The 14,024-nt window shown below is 38.8% G+C and overlaps 2 protein-coding genes across 3 annotated transcripts; both read right to left on the bottom strand.

Annotated features, from left to right (window-relative positions):
* Positions 1 to 751: 751 nt before the first annotated feature.
* Positions 752 to 1,879, bottom strand: LOC135608845 (putative CCR4-associated factor 1 homolog 8). The gene has a single exon (XM_065101893.1). It carries the CDS (start codon positions 1,877 to 1,879, stop codon positions 752 to 754), a length of 1,128 nt encoding a protein of 375 aa, XP_064957965.1.
* A 1,538-nt stretch (positions 1,880 to 3,417) lies between these two features.
* LOC103982298 (serine/threonine protein phosphatase 2A 55 kDa regulatory subunit B beta isoform) lies at positions 3,418 to 13,227 on the bottom strand. Of its 2 annotated transcripts, none has more exons than XM_009399189.3 (14): positions 12,835 to 13,227; positions 11,058 to 11,161; positions 10,872 to 10,967; positions 10,664 to 10,783; positions 9,128 to 9,331; positions 8,783 to 8,874; positions 7,802 to 7,920; positions 6,568 to 6,691; positions 6,296 to 6,419; positions 5,285 to 5,353; positions 5,080 to 5,171; positions 4,918 to 4,995; positions 4,128 to 4,195; positions 3,418 to 4,016 (listed from the first exon to the last, which is right to left on the bottom strand). In XM_009399189.3, exons 1-14 carry the CDS (start codon positions 12,941 to 12,943, stop codon positions 3,880 to 3,882), a joined length of 1,536 nt encoding a protein of 511 aa, XP_009397464.2. In that variant the 5' UTR covers positions 12,944 to 13,227; the 3' UTR covers positions 3,418 to 3,879. The 2 variants fall into 2 exon arrangements, with proteins under 2 accessions (XP_009397464.2, XP_009397465.2); XM_009399190.3 differs by having other exon boundaries at positions 9,131 to 9,331.
* Between the last annotated feature and the right edge of the window lie 797 nt (positions 13,228 to 14,024).

The raw sequence follows: 14,024 nt of genomic DNA, 5'->3' as shown, positions 1-14,024 counted from the left end.
CGGCCACATCCAAATCTCAAGAGGCTAGAGATCATGGGCTGTAGAGGTGCCACATATCCCAGCTGGTTAAAGACCCAATGGCTCACCGATCTCAACATCATCTATCTAAGTGGTTGCAGGCGCTGGGAATCCCTCCCCCCTCTCGCTCAGCTGCCTTCGCTGAAGGTACTGTGGATACAGGGGATGCAAGCAACGAAGAGCATTGGCTGGGAGCTCTTTACATCGACGAGTAATCAACCCTCCTTCCTGTAACTTTTTACATCGACGAGTTATCACGCACATGTCAACATCCAAAAAGTGTGTGAGAGAGAGAGCAGCAGCCGCATTCATCAGTAATTGTTTGTAGCATTCCTCGAGGCATTTTGCTTGTTGTGTGTATCATGCAACATGATATATTGAGATTGAAAGGCTCGGTTTCTCTGGAGGGTTCGCAGGCTGCCATGGAAGAAAAATGACAGCCTTGGTAAATCCATGCATAATATTGTTCTCAGTTCTTATGATGAGAGAAACATTGGTGTTCATTTCATATTAGTGAGGACACCGACACATTGCAAGAAAGAGATAGAAACAGGATTTTCTGTATCATCTGATCAAAGTTGCACACAACAAGTGAGGTCATCGACTCGCACTGCAAGGAAGTAAGACTTGTGAATACGAGGACGACGACTCAATGGGGACACTAAAAGAAGTTATCCCTATACCTATTAAAACTCAAAGGTTAACAACCACCGAAAAATCTTAACAATGACCCCTAACTTTCACGTACCCCATCCCGGAAACGTAATCCATTGATGTGGCATGAAAGGGTGCTTTGCTGATGTTGGGACTCCGATGAACTCGGGACCCCATGAGCTTGATGCAACGGCAATAAGTTGGGCACCCCATAAGCTTGAAATGGCAGCACCGGGAAACAACCATCATGAACTCGAAACGGGAGGCCGGCATGAGGTTGCAATGCAAGCATCGTTGGAGGAATAGCGCGAGGAGCTTGGTACCGGTGGTGACCATAGTAAGCGTGAGGCGCTTGGTACCCGTGGTGACCATAGTAAGCGCGAGGAGCTTGGAACCGGTGGTGACCATAGTTAGCATTCGCATTCTCCCCGTCGCGGTCCATGCAACTGTTACTGAAGCCATTGAGGACGGAGACGAACCTTTCGTCCCCTTCGACGTGACACATCCGCTCCATCTCGATGAACGCTCTGCCAATCGTTACACTATCGTGTGCTGCTTGATGATGGATCCCATATGCTTCTACTCCTAGTTCTCTTGCAAGGCTCATTAAACCAAAAGTTCTGCTGCTTAATTGCTCTCCTATGTACTTGAGATCGTAGAAATGGCCAAACGTTTTCCTCACCGAAGCTATAAACTGTCCCAAGTTATCAGGCATCGGCGCTCCTCCAGTAATCAGCTTGATCACGTAGGCAAAATCGTACAGGCCATGGAAGGTGACGTAAACGGACTCGTCGTCTCCGTTGAAGAGATTTTGGCGTAGAAGATTGCCGCACATGTCGCCACTGATCCCCTCTCGCACGTTTCGTTCGAAATCGTGGCCGCTTCGGCGCAACAAGTCGATGGAGACATTCGACGGAAGAGGCGAGATATCGGAGAAGTTGAACTCCCAGCACAAGCCCGGAGTATTGCCGTTATAGTCGAACAAGGTGATTCCGAGCTGTAACAGCTTCATATTGTCGACGCTTTCTTTGACGATGCTATATAGACCTTCCTCGGAAGCATCGGAAGGAGCGGAATTGACGACGCCCGTGAACTCCGTATCTATGGCGATGTAGCGAAAAGTTCGACGAAACTTGACGAGACGATCGAGCTCCTCCCGGAGGTTATTCTCCGAGACCCTGCGTCGGATGATTGGGTGATGCGCCATGTAACGGAAGAAGCTCTCGCGCAAGAATATTATGAGTGTTGGGGTTGATTGAATTGCCCGGTGAACTCTGCTCATTTTATAGCTGCCCCCTTACTGGGATTGACTCCATGGAGAGGATGATGCAGATGAAGATAAAGATGCAGCAGATCGGACTGCAATAAAACTATTCTCTTTGTTTCATCGAAATTGGACATTCGATATGTACTAATATTGGATTCCAGTGTTCTTGCAGGAGAAGAAATCCAAGTCTGGAAAGAATTCTTCTGTGAAATACAGCAATAGTGAATACTAGTGTCGAATCATTCTATTAGTGCCAAATCTATCTATCTTTAGATTCATGGAAGAGGATGTGAAAGGATATTGCGAGTGCAATTGGGAATTTTCCAGTGATTCTTTTGAGATGTAAGTGAGAGAATGTATCAAGAGCACTTATAACTTTGTCTCATATGATAAATGATAATTAATTTTCCACATGAACATGAGAATAGAATGTTTGACCCAATCTTGTATTGATTTTTCTTTTATTTTTATGATTTCTCTTTTGCAATAATCCATGACCATACTTGTGTTTTATATACATACATATATATATATATATGTACTTCAAAATCAAATAATATTCTTCTCAGGAACAAAAAATAATTTGCAGGGAATTTACCGACGACGTCGAAACTAGATAAAGAAATAGCAAGTTATGGAAGTAGGAGAATAATGCTTTAAAAAGAAAAAATATGTCTATTATCAGTGCACACAGCTATACTATTACTTATCTCATTGCCTTCTAAATGGATTTGTTCTTAACTTAATATGCAAGTTTCTTTGTTCTCCAAAGGAAACTATATTTTCACATTCACCAATCTGTCCAACAATATAATGATTCAGCACACAGTGGAGGAAGTTGAAATATCAGATGCTCCACATTTGCTATAATCTTCATAGCTTTATAATTATGGTTTAAGTTCATGAGATTTTTCTACATGAATCCTAAGATGAGAAGGAAGATTATCTATCTATCTATCTATCTCCTTAATGACATGCTGAAATGTATTAAGCGTAAGAAATGATTATGCATATCATTCGATCATAAACATACTGAGATGTATTAAGCGTCAGAATCTACTGATTCAAATTCATGATTAATATCACAAACGAGAATGAGACGTATTAAGCGTCAGAATCTACTAATTCAAGTTCATGCTTAATATCACAAACGAGAATGATTATGCATATCATTCGACCATAAATAGAGACCAAATCAACATGACACATCGAACAAGTCAAAGTGCCATCTTACATGACATGTCGGACAAGTCAGCGTGCCAAGCGAGAGGAAAGGTGACACGTCGGTCAAGTGTGACATATTGTATTAGCCAGGTAATAACGATGCATCGATAACCACCAAAACTAAACCTCCATTGAAAAACAATGACACCATAATTGCAGGCATCAAACCAACTTAATTGACAGCCTGAACGAATAAATAATGGCATTGAATGATCGATCAAGAAGCTGAGCCACCCCAGTGGACAACACAGATGTGAACAGTAAACATGATAAGAACCTTCACAAGCTTCATCGTGCAAAGTCCGACGATACAAGCATTCATGAAGCCATCTCACAGCAGCCCACTGGAAAATCTAACATGAAAATGGCTTCTGTATTAGTTGCAAGAGAGCTACAATTACTTGGGACCTCCAAATCGGCCATGACTAGAAAACATTTGCAATCCTTTTAATAAAAAAAAGAAATAATAATAACAATAATAATAATAATCTGAAGAAGCTGCTGCCACTGGTGGTGGTGGTGGAAGATACGAATTGCCTCGTGAATTTGCATAACATCGTTAGCTGGTGCCGACACCGACCGTAATCATGTAAAAGTGACCTACATATTCTCCTGCACCTTGCTCATTGCAAGTAACAACCAGCCTTCTGAAGCAAACCAAAATTAACATTAAAAAAGGAGGAGGCACAAAAGTGACCTTCCTTCCGGTGCCATCTTCAGGCATAGTACATGTACAAACTGTTCATAGCAGCACAGGCTATTGAATTTTCTGTCGGGTGCCATGCTAAATGGAGTAGCTTTGTTGTGAAATCAAATGAATTTCCATTGGCATCGACTCCTGGGCTTTCTGCTCCTGTGACAATTCAACACAAGCATGGGACATCATAGAACGAAGAACGCACTTTGAAATCCATCATTTATCAAATAATCCAAAGAACAAAAACCGTAGTGCATAAGCACTAACCTCGTCTGACAACACGTGCAAAGCTGCTCAAAGATCTTGCCGGCCTTGAGGGGGTTTGCACTTGTCGCCTATATGATTTCGTTCACAGAAACAGAAAAGGGAAGAATCAGCTACACCAAATGGTTCAATCATAAAGCAAAAAAAATGAATCAGCAAATGAATACTCTGTTCCATGAATCCACCGACATAATTAGATCATATTAGTTCCAAAAACAAACTAGAACAAAGGTAGAAAACACATGTGTCGCTCTAGTTCTTGAAAGAACATTGAAGAAACCGACAAATAACTGTGGTGACATCACTATTGAATGTTCAGTCTTAGCAACAATATATGCATGGTACACCAACTGTGGTGGGCGTAAACTGCCACTTCAGATGTGGCATACCTCGACCATGTTGGATTGGATGCCTCCCAGATGACACTTCAGCTCCTGGCCTTTTGGCTCTTAGCCTCTGGCCTTCGGGCATGAAGAGTTCTGGCTGCTATATCACACACCTTTCACTTGACCTTCTGGGTAACTTGGCGATGAAACTAACAAAGACGATATTTCCTTATAGCAACATAGACAAATGACATCCTGAATATATAAGAGTTTCTTAACTTAAACCAATACTGTCTGATGCTAATATACTTGCTAGGCAGTAAAAACTAGAATGTAAAGTTCGAATGTTTTCTAACAGTTTTTGCTCACTTACTCAGTTAACAGTTCGTACACTACAAAGCTTCTAAAAGTACATATCCATGTGCACTACCAGCAATAAAGGACCAAGTTTTACAGTAAGCTAATACCTTGTTGGATTTTTACTGGCCTCCAAAGTTGCTGCTTCGTTGCTTCCAGGAATACAGCCGAAAACACGGAAAAGATTGCTGCAATTACAATAATTATTGAGCATCAATGGATACAAAACTGCAAATAAACAGTGTTAAAACCAAATATTTGAAAAAATATACCCATAAGAACCAGTTGCCACACGTAACCCATCGCCACTTAGGCAGCAATCAAATTTGTCAAAGATCGAATCATTCTCATACAGATCACATAGCTGCAAAGCAATGATAACTACGGTTACCAAGATCCATCCATGTTAATGTACAGAGTACTATTATCTAGACTGGAGGAAGGTCAGCTAAAATTACAAAAGAAAAACAAACTCACCTTAGGCCTTAAATACTCGTGAATCTGAAAAGTTGCTACAGGAGCAGACTCCATGTTTATGTCCCATAGCTGATCGATAAACAAGAAAATTATATGAAGCAAGAAACAATTTGCAAAAAGGAAGAAGGAGACAAGAATTAAAATTATGATGTTCTTTTCTGAACAATCAATGGAGAACAACAAAATTGAGAGATCAGAATACCATGCATCAAGAATGTCATTCAATAAAGCACAGTACCTTTTCCACCAGCCTGTGCCGTACCCACCTCACCTACACTTCTAATGGTTGGAGGTAACACGCGCTACCCAGCTTCATCAATGGTAAAGGCTTGATTGGGCTTTTAGGATTTTGAGTTTGAAAATCTCCACCCAACACTGTTTGGGTTCAGGGTGAATTCAAACTCCAAACCCTGAACCAAACCTGAATTCAACCGGAACCTAGTCTATACCTAACTAATTGACAATGTATAATGTATCCTATTGCAGAATATTATTTACTAACATTTTTATTCAAATTTTATGGGTTTCAATTATACATAAATATACACACGCAACCAAGAAACCTGACACAAACCAGCCATTCTCAGACTGAGATTATCACAAACAGAGCCTAGGTTGGTCTAGGTTAGGATTGAGGAACATAAGTGTTGGATTGGGCTAGGACTCATTCAATCAGGATTTACGATTACTCTACCACTGTGGAACCATGATCTGAGTTCCTCACACAGATGTATGATGAGTTTTGCATCCAACATCACTATAGTAAGCAGTCTAGCATATCAAAATTGTGAATTCAATCTCATTAATGCCATCAATCAACTAAAAGATCATTACATCAATGGGGCCCAGCAGATATTAAATGAAAGAAAAAGGTTGATACCAGAAATCATAGCCACAAAATCCCACATACTGCAGGTACTTGAACACTTATAAGCGATTAAATTTGAGATTTGAAGCTTCTCAATAAAGCAATAAGAGAAAAAAACCAGTAAAAGATAAAAAAGGAGAAACCTTAAGAGTCATGTAATCACGGCTAAGGATGTGTCTTCCGTCCTTTGCAAATCTAATATCCGAAATTGAGGCAATGATCTCTGTGAAAAAAGATCTTGAACCAGGAGCCTCCCGTTCCTCAAACCTGTTGATAGTCAGTCACTAGCTATACTTACTGACATCAAGAAATTGAGGCTAAAATTTATCTTGAGACAAGAACATTATCTTTAAGACTCATTCTGCCATCGAAGGAACTCAACACACACACACACACACACACACAAAAAACTTACATCTTAGAATGTTTATCACATAATGCTGACTGCCGCAAGTCAATAAGCCGGATTGAGCCCTTTGAGCTACTATATGCTAGCATGTTACAATGGGTTGGATGGAATTCAGCAGACGTTATCACCTCTGAAATGTGACAGAATTTACAATTCAAAATGAATTTATCACTGAAAAATTTATAGCTAAGGCAAACCTAAAGCGCAAACGGATAAATTAGGAGGCACAATAAAAATAAGGTGGTGCAGAGAAATTTTATTAGAGAAATAGTGTTGGTAAGATTAAACACCCAATGAGGAGCTGTCTCTTACAATTTCCACTGAATAAAAAGTCCCAAGCAAGCATCTAAAAGGATCTTAATATTGCCATTTCTTTACCTCCAAAAAGTCATACTCTCAAAATGACATTAACAAAGTGACATAGATGTTGAAGCTGACCACACATCATAACCGTTCTCTTAAAATGAGAAATCTGCAGTTTGTTACGGTAGGTCCAAAGCTGACCTGGGCCAACTAACTAAATCATAACATTAATCGATAAATGTGTGTGTGGTCATTTCAACGAGAGCATTATAATAGAAAGCCAAAAGTACTTCCAAGTTATTGTCAAGCAAAGGTAAATATCTTTTGCATAGATTGCATTTTCAACCAGTTAGCGTACTTAATGTTCCATTAATTTAACCATAGCTTCAGTCTATGTTTACATTTAACTTGGATAGTACTGGCTGCAAGTTTATTCAGGCTAGCAACTAAGAACTAGGATTTCTTTTTTGTTTTAACTTTTTTTTAGCTTTTAAGGCCTTAAATTGCTATGTCAAATAAATGTGAAGCCCTTATACTAATAGAATGGTGATCCGAGGCCAGGAATTGTTATAAAAAGTACCAACTGGTGAAGTGGCTTCTTGTTTTAAGATAGCTTCTTGAAGAGCCATTTTAGAATCATGAGAATAATGAAGTCAGTTGATAGTAACTTTGACTGTTGTTGTTATGTCTGTTTCTGTAGAAGCCAGCTTACAAAATGAATTATTTTTAAATATACAAAAAAATTAGATGAGTTCTATTTAAACACAAAAGGTCCCTTCATAATTGGATGAAACAACCAATAGGAGGCCATTATTGTCACATATTCATTTAGGAAAAAATATGTTCAAGATTCACAGAACAGCTAATTATGACTCAAAAGTGCTACTTAAGCTCTTAAAAATGGAAGATTTAATACTTCCAATAAAAAAAGTGATACCAGTTAGATCCTCCATATTTGCAGGCTTCACATCAACAATATTAAAGCTTTGATTGCTGATTTCCAAATTCCAAAGGTTTATTCGCAGATCATCAGCTGATATAAATGTCTCACCATCACTGGATGGAAGAAAGAAACTCAGCATTTTGTTTCAATAAGGCTCAAAGCACAAGTGGACTTTCAACCATATATAACCACTAGAGAAAATTCTAAAAGAAGCCTCCTGTTTTCATCATATCACAGAATACTTATAAGAAGTACCAACAAAACAATATTGCTGACTTAAATATGCAAAAGCTTCCACAGTTCATCAGGAAAACAAAGAGATCCTATTCGTGAAAGCATATATGCAAAATCATCACCTGCTATTCTTTGTTAATAATTTCATGTTTGCTTGCTTCTGCTGTTCAGAAGTATAATGAGTTCAAAGAAGTTCCATCTTCAATAATAGAGTTTGAAATGCTTTTACAAATGAAACTACAGAACTGTCGGCACAAACAGGTAAAATAAGTTTGTTGGACACAAAGGCACTTTCTTGTAATCAGACCAGGTTGGTGGCAAGTTAGGTAGCCAATTGATTCACCATGTGTCAGAAGTGTTCAAAGCAACTTGTGCAGTCATTTGCTCATATTAGACAAATGAATCTGCCATCTTTATTATGAGCCTTGGTCTTAAGAAATACTTGGTATAGGAGCATATTTCACTTGGTAATATTAATATGAATTACTAGTTCAATTGCTACTTTATACAAAGCATATGGTCATCACCACATATCTTCTCCCGTTTCCATAAGAGTTGGCTAAGTTGCAGATATAGCAGATGGCATCACCATCACTAAATTCATCGGTGGGGCCATAATTAAGTCATAAAAACTTATGCATGATACGTAAAAGAAACATCACAAGTACAAGAAGTGCATTTCAGCTAATAGAGTGATTCAATAACCAGGAGACTAGAATAACTGGAAAATATATGATTCACCTGTTATTTGAGATGGAATTTATATGGTAATCATGAGCATGGGCATATATCTTCCGGCATCTAGCAGTGAGACTCGTCTCCTGGCACGTCACCTGTGCAAACATATAGAGAGTGACCATTTTCATTGAGTTAGCATAACAGAAAACCTGAATTCACATGACAAAAAGGGATGCAAAAGAATAAAAGAAGCAATCAGTGCATAAAATGTTGGGGAAAATGCAATATGTAGCGGCAACAAGCTAGTCAATTTATTGAATGCATACAAAATTTCTTAGTGCCTTTTTATATATATATCTAGGCGGCAAACAATTATTTGTATGTCCAATAGTCTGGGTTAAGCACAACTACCACAGGCAGATGCAGTGATGGAAACCCTCCAGGGGGGAAGGACAAGTCATTGCTTGAGTGACTGTCGTGCCCTTCATAACATCCACCATTTGGAAGACATCTTCTAGGAGTCACACTTGAACTAGCAATACTGCCGTTTTGTACGGCTTTTGAAGCATCCATGTTCATCTCAGAAATCTTCTTGACTTTTTTTTCTTGGACCTGTAGGGATTCAAGAACAGCTAATATTACAGAGCACCAAAAAGAGAAGGAATCTAGCAGGCCATAGTTTCAGAAGGGTTGAAGGACAGTGACATAATCACAGGTTTGAACAACTATAACAACAAGACATTAACAATAACACAAGCATTTCAACGCAACCCAATTCAAGTTCCAAATCTGCCTTTATCATCACAGTCCTAACCTGTACTATCTTGAATCCTATCATCAGAAATATGAGTTCTTTTTATTGAAAAATCTCTTGTAATTCATTAGATGTTCAAGACTAGTACCTTTTTTTAACTGAAAGCAGAGATTTTATAATTTTTATATTTTACGTGTATGTATTTTTCTATATAACAGTCAAACTAATGCTTTTGATATCCTACATTTATATGAACAGAATGGTTTTACAACACAAATATTGTGATATATCTTCTCTCTAAAATATGTTTCTTGTGTTTAGGGAAGACACAACAAGTAATGAATACAAGGAAGTCAGGAAAATATTGTTGCAAGAAAAGAATGAAACATAAACAACAAATAATATAAGAACCTAGCCAGAAGTTTAGAAACAAAGTATTAGTGAATCATGGAAAAAGCACAAAAGCATCACTAATGAAAGGACATCAACTCTACCAGAGATTAGTTTCACACTAGGCATTTATAAAAATATCAGCAAGTTGCAATGAATTTAAATATGATTGTACTAATAGAGATTTAACAAAAAAAAAGTATAAACTAAACACCCCTGTAAAGACAACCTACATTCTTCAACAGCCATAAACGGTATATATTTCCAAAACAATTTACTGTTTTCATGATGGTGGATTTGCAAAGCATTAAAGTAAAACACAAAGTATATATGCACCTTCGTCAAAAAGCCAAGAGGTATGATGCCAAAATCAATAACAATAAAGTGAACTCACAAAACTTGATAGATATTAACATTGCTCAGAATTTCAATGGAATGCTAACAAGTCACTTGCTGTCTGGCTTGGTTCACCATGGCTAGCATATGCTATCCTAGGATATCACTCTGGAAATAACGGTCAATAGCAGAAGCCAGAAATGGTACAATGAGATAACTGAGAAACTAATAGAAGAAATAGAAATGGACATATATAGAACTTCCTCTAGAATAGCAAGAATCAAAGGAACAATTTTTTTGGATACAGTCAGAATTTTACCAAGTACATGTAATATTTGACTTGAAATAGTAACATCCCACATAACTCAGAATATGAACACAAATTTACAAAAAGAAGGGAAACATTAGTGATAAGAATAATAAAGAAAGATTACAACATCGGTCCGAAAGTGATTAATATCTACCTTCCAGTACTTGATTGTCTTGTCATTAGTAGAAAGAAGAAAGAGTGCACCATTGGTTGTTTGGCACCATTTAATCTTATTAATCTTCTCCTCTATCTCCAAGCTTTTAAGATAGTCAAACTGAAGTGTGAACATGAAAAATCTTTATCAATGTTCTATTAAGATTACAGGATCATGTTTCAGATAGTAGTCATTGAGAATAAAGCACCTCAGGTTCATGGCTTTGAAACTCTGTTTTGTAGCGAAACTCAGGGTGTCTAATAGTTGGATAATCTTGCTTCTCCAGGTCTTTTCGGGAGCCATGCTACAGATTCAACACATAGAAAATATGAAAAACAAAGGAACACAAATAGACAAAACATGCTCTAGCTTAAAGATAAGGCAACTGACGTACACTCCTAACATCAATCCTTTCAAATAGAACAACACGCCCTCCTCGATCGCCAGTGGCCAGATGGTCTCCGGATTTATCAAATTCAATAGCTGAGATAATATCAACTGCATATAAAAATAGACATTAATGAAGTCAGCTAACATTGCATAGGATTCGACAAAGCCAGAGGATGAAGGGAAAAAAAAAAATACACACAGTATGAAACACAAGAACATGGACAATTCCTGTATTCTGGTCAATCAAATAACATCATACATTAGGCAGTCCCTGTATAAGAATGCTAGCAGGTTCCATGTACGCTTTGGAGCCTAGCGTGATCAGCTGATCATCAAAAAATATCACTTCAACAATAGATACTTATGCAAAATATAACCAATAAAACTGACTCATACTCTTAGAAATGAGAGCATCCGTCTTCCAATAAGCTCAAGTCACACCTGAGTATACAATTAGAGGGCCAGTCTTGTTTCCACAGTTAAAATCACTCCATTGTAACCTAAGTGAACAGGGTTTGGATTATGGAAACAACCTCTCTACTGATAAGGTTACTTGTATCCCTAAATCTTGCACTGGACGAAGCCCCATGCACTAATCTACACCTTCTTTTAGAGTATATCTTACCACCTGAACATGTATAACCTTTTCAGTCTCTCACTTCAAGATCAAATAATCTGCTATGGTTTGAAAGCAACACGAGGAAGAATTTTGGTTCAGCCAGCAACACAACAATAACTTTGCACTTGAAAAAAAAAAAATTGACAAAGCTATGACATTTAGCAATATTAAAATGATGACACAAATTCCATTAAGTTGTTTGCCATTTATTCATCATCCCTGCGAACTGAACTGCCAGACTTTGCTCAAGAATGGTATCAATTAGAGCTGTTAGACATTGTAAAGAACTGAAGCATTTTCACTCTAAGAAGGTGTAGGAACATTATGTGAATGAGAAACATCCAGCGACAGAAAAAGGCATAGTTTCTTCTCTTACCTAATCATTGATGTCGAACTTGGAGAAGTGATGAAAATTACAAATTTCCCATAGTGTTATTTATGACACTGTTACATGCTTATCAGAAACATGCAAATGTGAAAGTTTTAGTTCACTTCCAGAAAAAATTCCAAACAACAGACCATATCACTGGATTCATCAGTACAATATGCACTGGTTAATTATGTCCGAGTTCCAACCAATATAGAATAGGTTACATTTCTGGTAAAAGAGAGCAGCCATTGTTAACACACACGGAAGAAGATAGAGAGGCAAGTCAAAAATAACTAAATACTCTAATTAAAATAGATCAACAGCTAATAGATAGAACTCACCCGTGACTAATCTGCCAATCCACAAAAACTACTAAAATTCGACCAAAGCTTTTAACAAGGAAACATAGTGGTAATCAACAATTTCACCTTTATCTATAGAATAGTTGCTAAGTTCACAAACAACAACAGAAGTGAGAAACAAGGAATTCATAAAACAACCACAAGAAGTAAAATATTCATGCAAAAAGAAGAAGAAACATATTTTTTTATATTTGGAAAAGTAACAGGTTCCAATCTTTCCCGCAATATGATGGAGAGACCTCAATAAAATAGCATTCCCTGCGGTTGTCGCGGGACAAGGCACTTCCAGTATTTCTCATAAGCCATTCTATCGGGAAACACGGAAAACGAAGAATGGCAACTCCGGAAAGAACACGTAAACCTGACGAAACCCTAAGCTGACCCCGCATCGTCAAGAACCGATCTGACAAAGGGTAGGGAAAGATCGTACCTTCCTGGACCTCCTCCCCCGCCGCCCTCTCCCCGAACACCTGCGAGAATTTCCACTCAAGCGGCTGCGACAGTCCAGGGGACAAGTCCTCGGCGCCGTTCCCCTTCATCTTACTCCCAGAATTACCGCGAGATCGGCCCTCTACACCAGCGGCATCAGCGATCCGGGCAGCTCAGATGCGTCCAATTCGGATCCAATCTCCTCCATGAAGATCTCCAGCGATTGGCAAGTCCACAGCGGCGATCCACACGTTAGAGAGAAAGAAATCTAGAAACAAAAGCGAAGAACCGCTATCTCGCTCGCTCTCGCTCTTCTTCTTTCGCCCTAACGAGGCCAAGTGTGCCTTCTTTTTCCCTTCTCTATCAAGCTCTCAATCATTCACATGGAAACACAGACCGATCTCCTCTTTTATGAAGTGGATGAAAGCCCAGTCCAGTATAGAATAAGGCCGACTTCATCGGGCCTTCGAAGTTGCCGTTACCACCGTATTTCGATCAACTTGCCAATATAATTTTTCACCCTTTTTTCTTATTTATTGAGGAAATTGGCATTCGGCTAAAAACCGTTGTACGTACGTATGCACGTATTATGTTTCCCTCGTACCAAATCAAATGAAATAGTTCCCATCCAATTATTATGTCCGTCGAAAGCCCAAATTGAGCCCATTTAGTTAGTTACTAATCGGTCCATTCGCAGCCCGAGTTGACAATCAATGGTTGTTACATACATACCTCAAACCAAATCAAGAAAGATAAAGAGTTTAGTTTGGATTCAGAAACTTTGACCACATCCAAATTTATATACCATGAGATTGGTGTGCACACAGTCTCAGATACAAAATTGGATTATGTATCAACCCGAAATTGTCCGAAACAGTTCCTTTGACCGACTGCAAAAGTGATGACGACGTGGGTGTCGGAAGAAGGATAAGGGATGGGCAAGCAAACTCCGCGTTAACACCACTCGCATGGCTGTCCGTTTGACTTCTGCATGCATGCGTTGACCCTGGAATCTGGAAGTCGAGGACCGTGGGCTGACGACATTTCCCGACGCTGCATCTTCTTCTGCTGCTAACGGAGGCTCGCCGACATCGCGGAGAGACGGTGAGTGATGATGACAGAAGGGAAGTGAGTCTTTCAGCTAGTCGAGCGTGACTTTGGAGGAACAGTACGAAAGAAGAAGACTTGTTG

Source organism: Musa acuminata, chromosome BXJ2-4 (assembly GCF_036884655.1).
Source record: "Musa acuminata AAA Group cultivar baxijiao chromosome BXJ2-4, Cavendish_Baxijiao_AAA, whole genome shotgun sequence".
Classification (NCBI taxonomy): Eukaryota; Viridiplantae; Streptophyta; class Magnoliopsida; order Zingiberales; family Musaceae; genus Musa; species Musa acuminata.
Note: the sequence above shows the minus strand (reverse complement) of the source record. Positions and strands in the feature narration are given on the sequence as shown.

What these genes read in the sequence shown, in the direction of transcription:
- LOC103982298 (XM_009399189.3), bottom strand. Translation starts at nt 12,943, where the DNA reads ATGAAGGGGAACGGCGCCGAGGACTTGTCCCCTGGACTGTCGCAGCCG. An exon ending in CACTGCATCTGCCTGTGGTA is followed by an intron (nt 8,875 to 9,127) that starts GTTGTGCTTAAC and finishes ATGTTTGCACAG; the next exon opens with GTGACGTGCCAGGAGACGAG. An exon ending in GCCAGTAAAAATCCAACAAG is followed by an intron (nt 4,196 to 4,917) that starts GTATTAGCTTAC and finishes GAAATCATATAG; the next exon opens with GCGACAAGTGCAAACCCCCT.
- LOC135608845 (XM_065101893.1), bottom strand. Translation starts at nt 1,879, where the DNA reads ATGGCGCATCACCCAATCATCCGACGCAGGGTCTCGGAGAATAACCTC.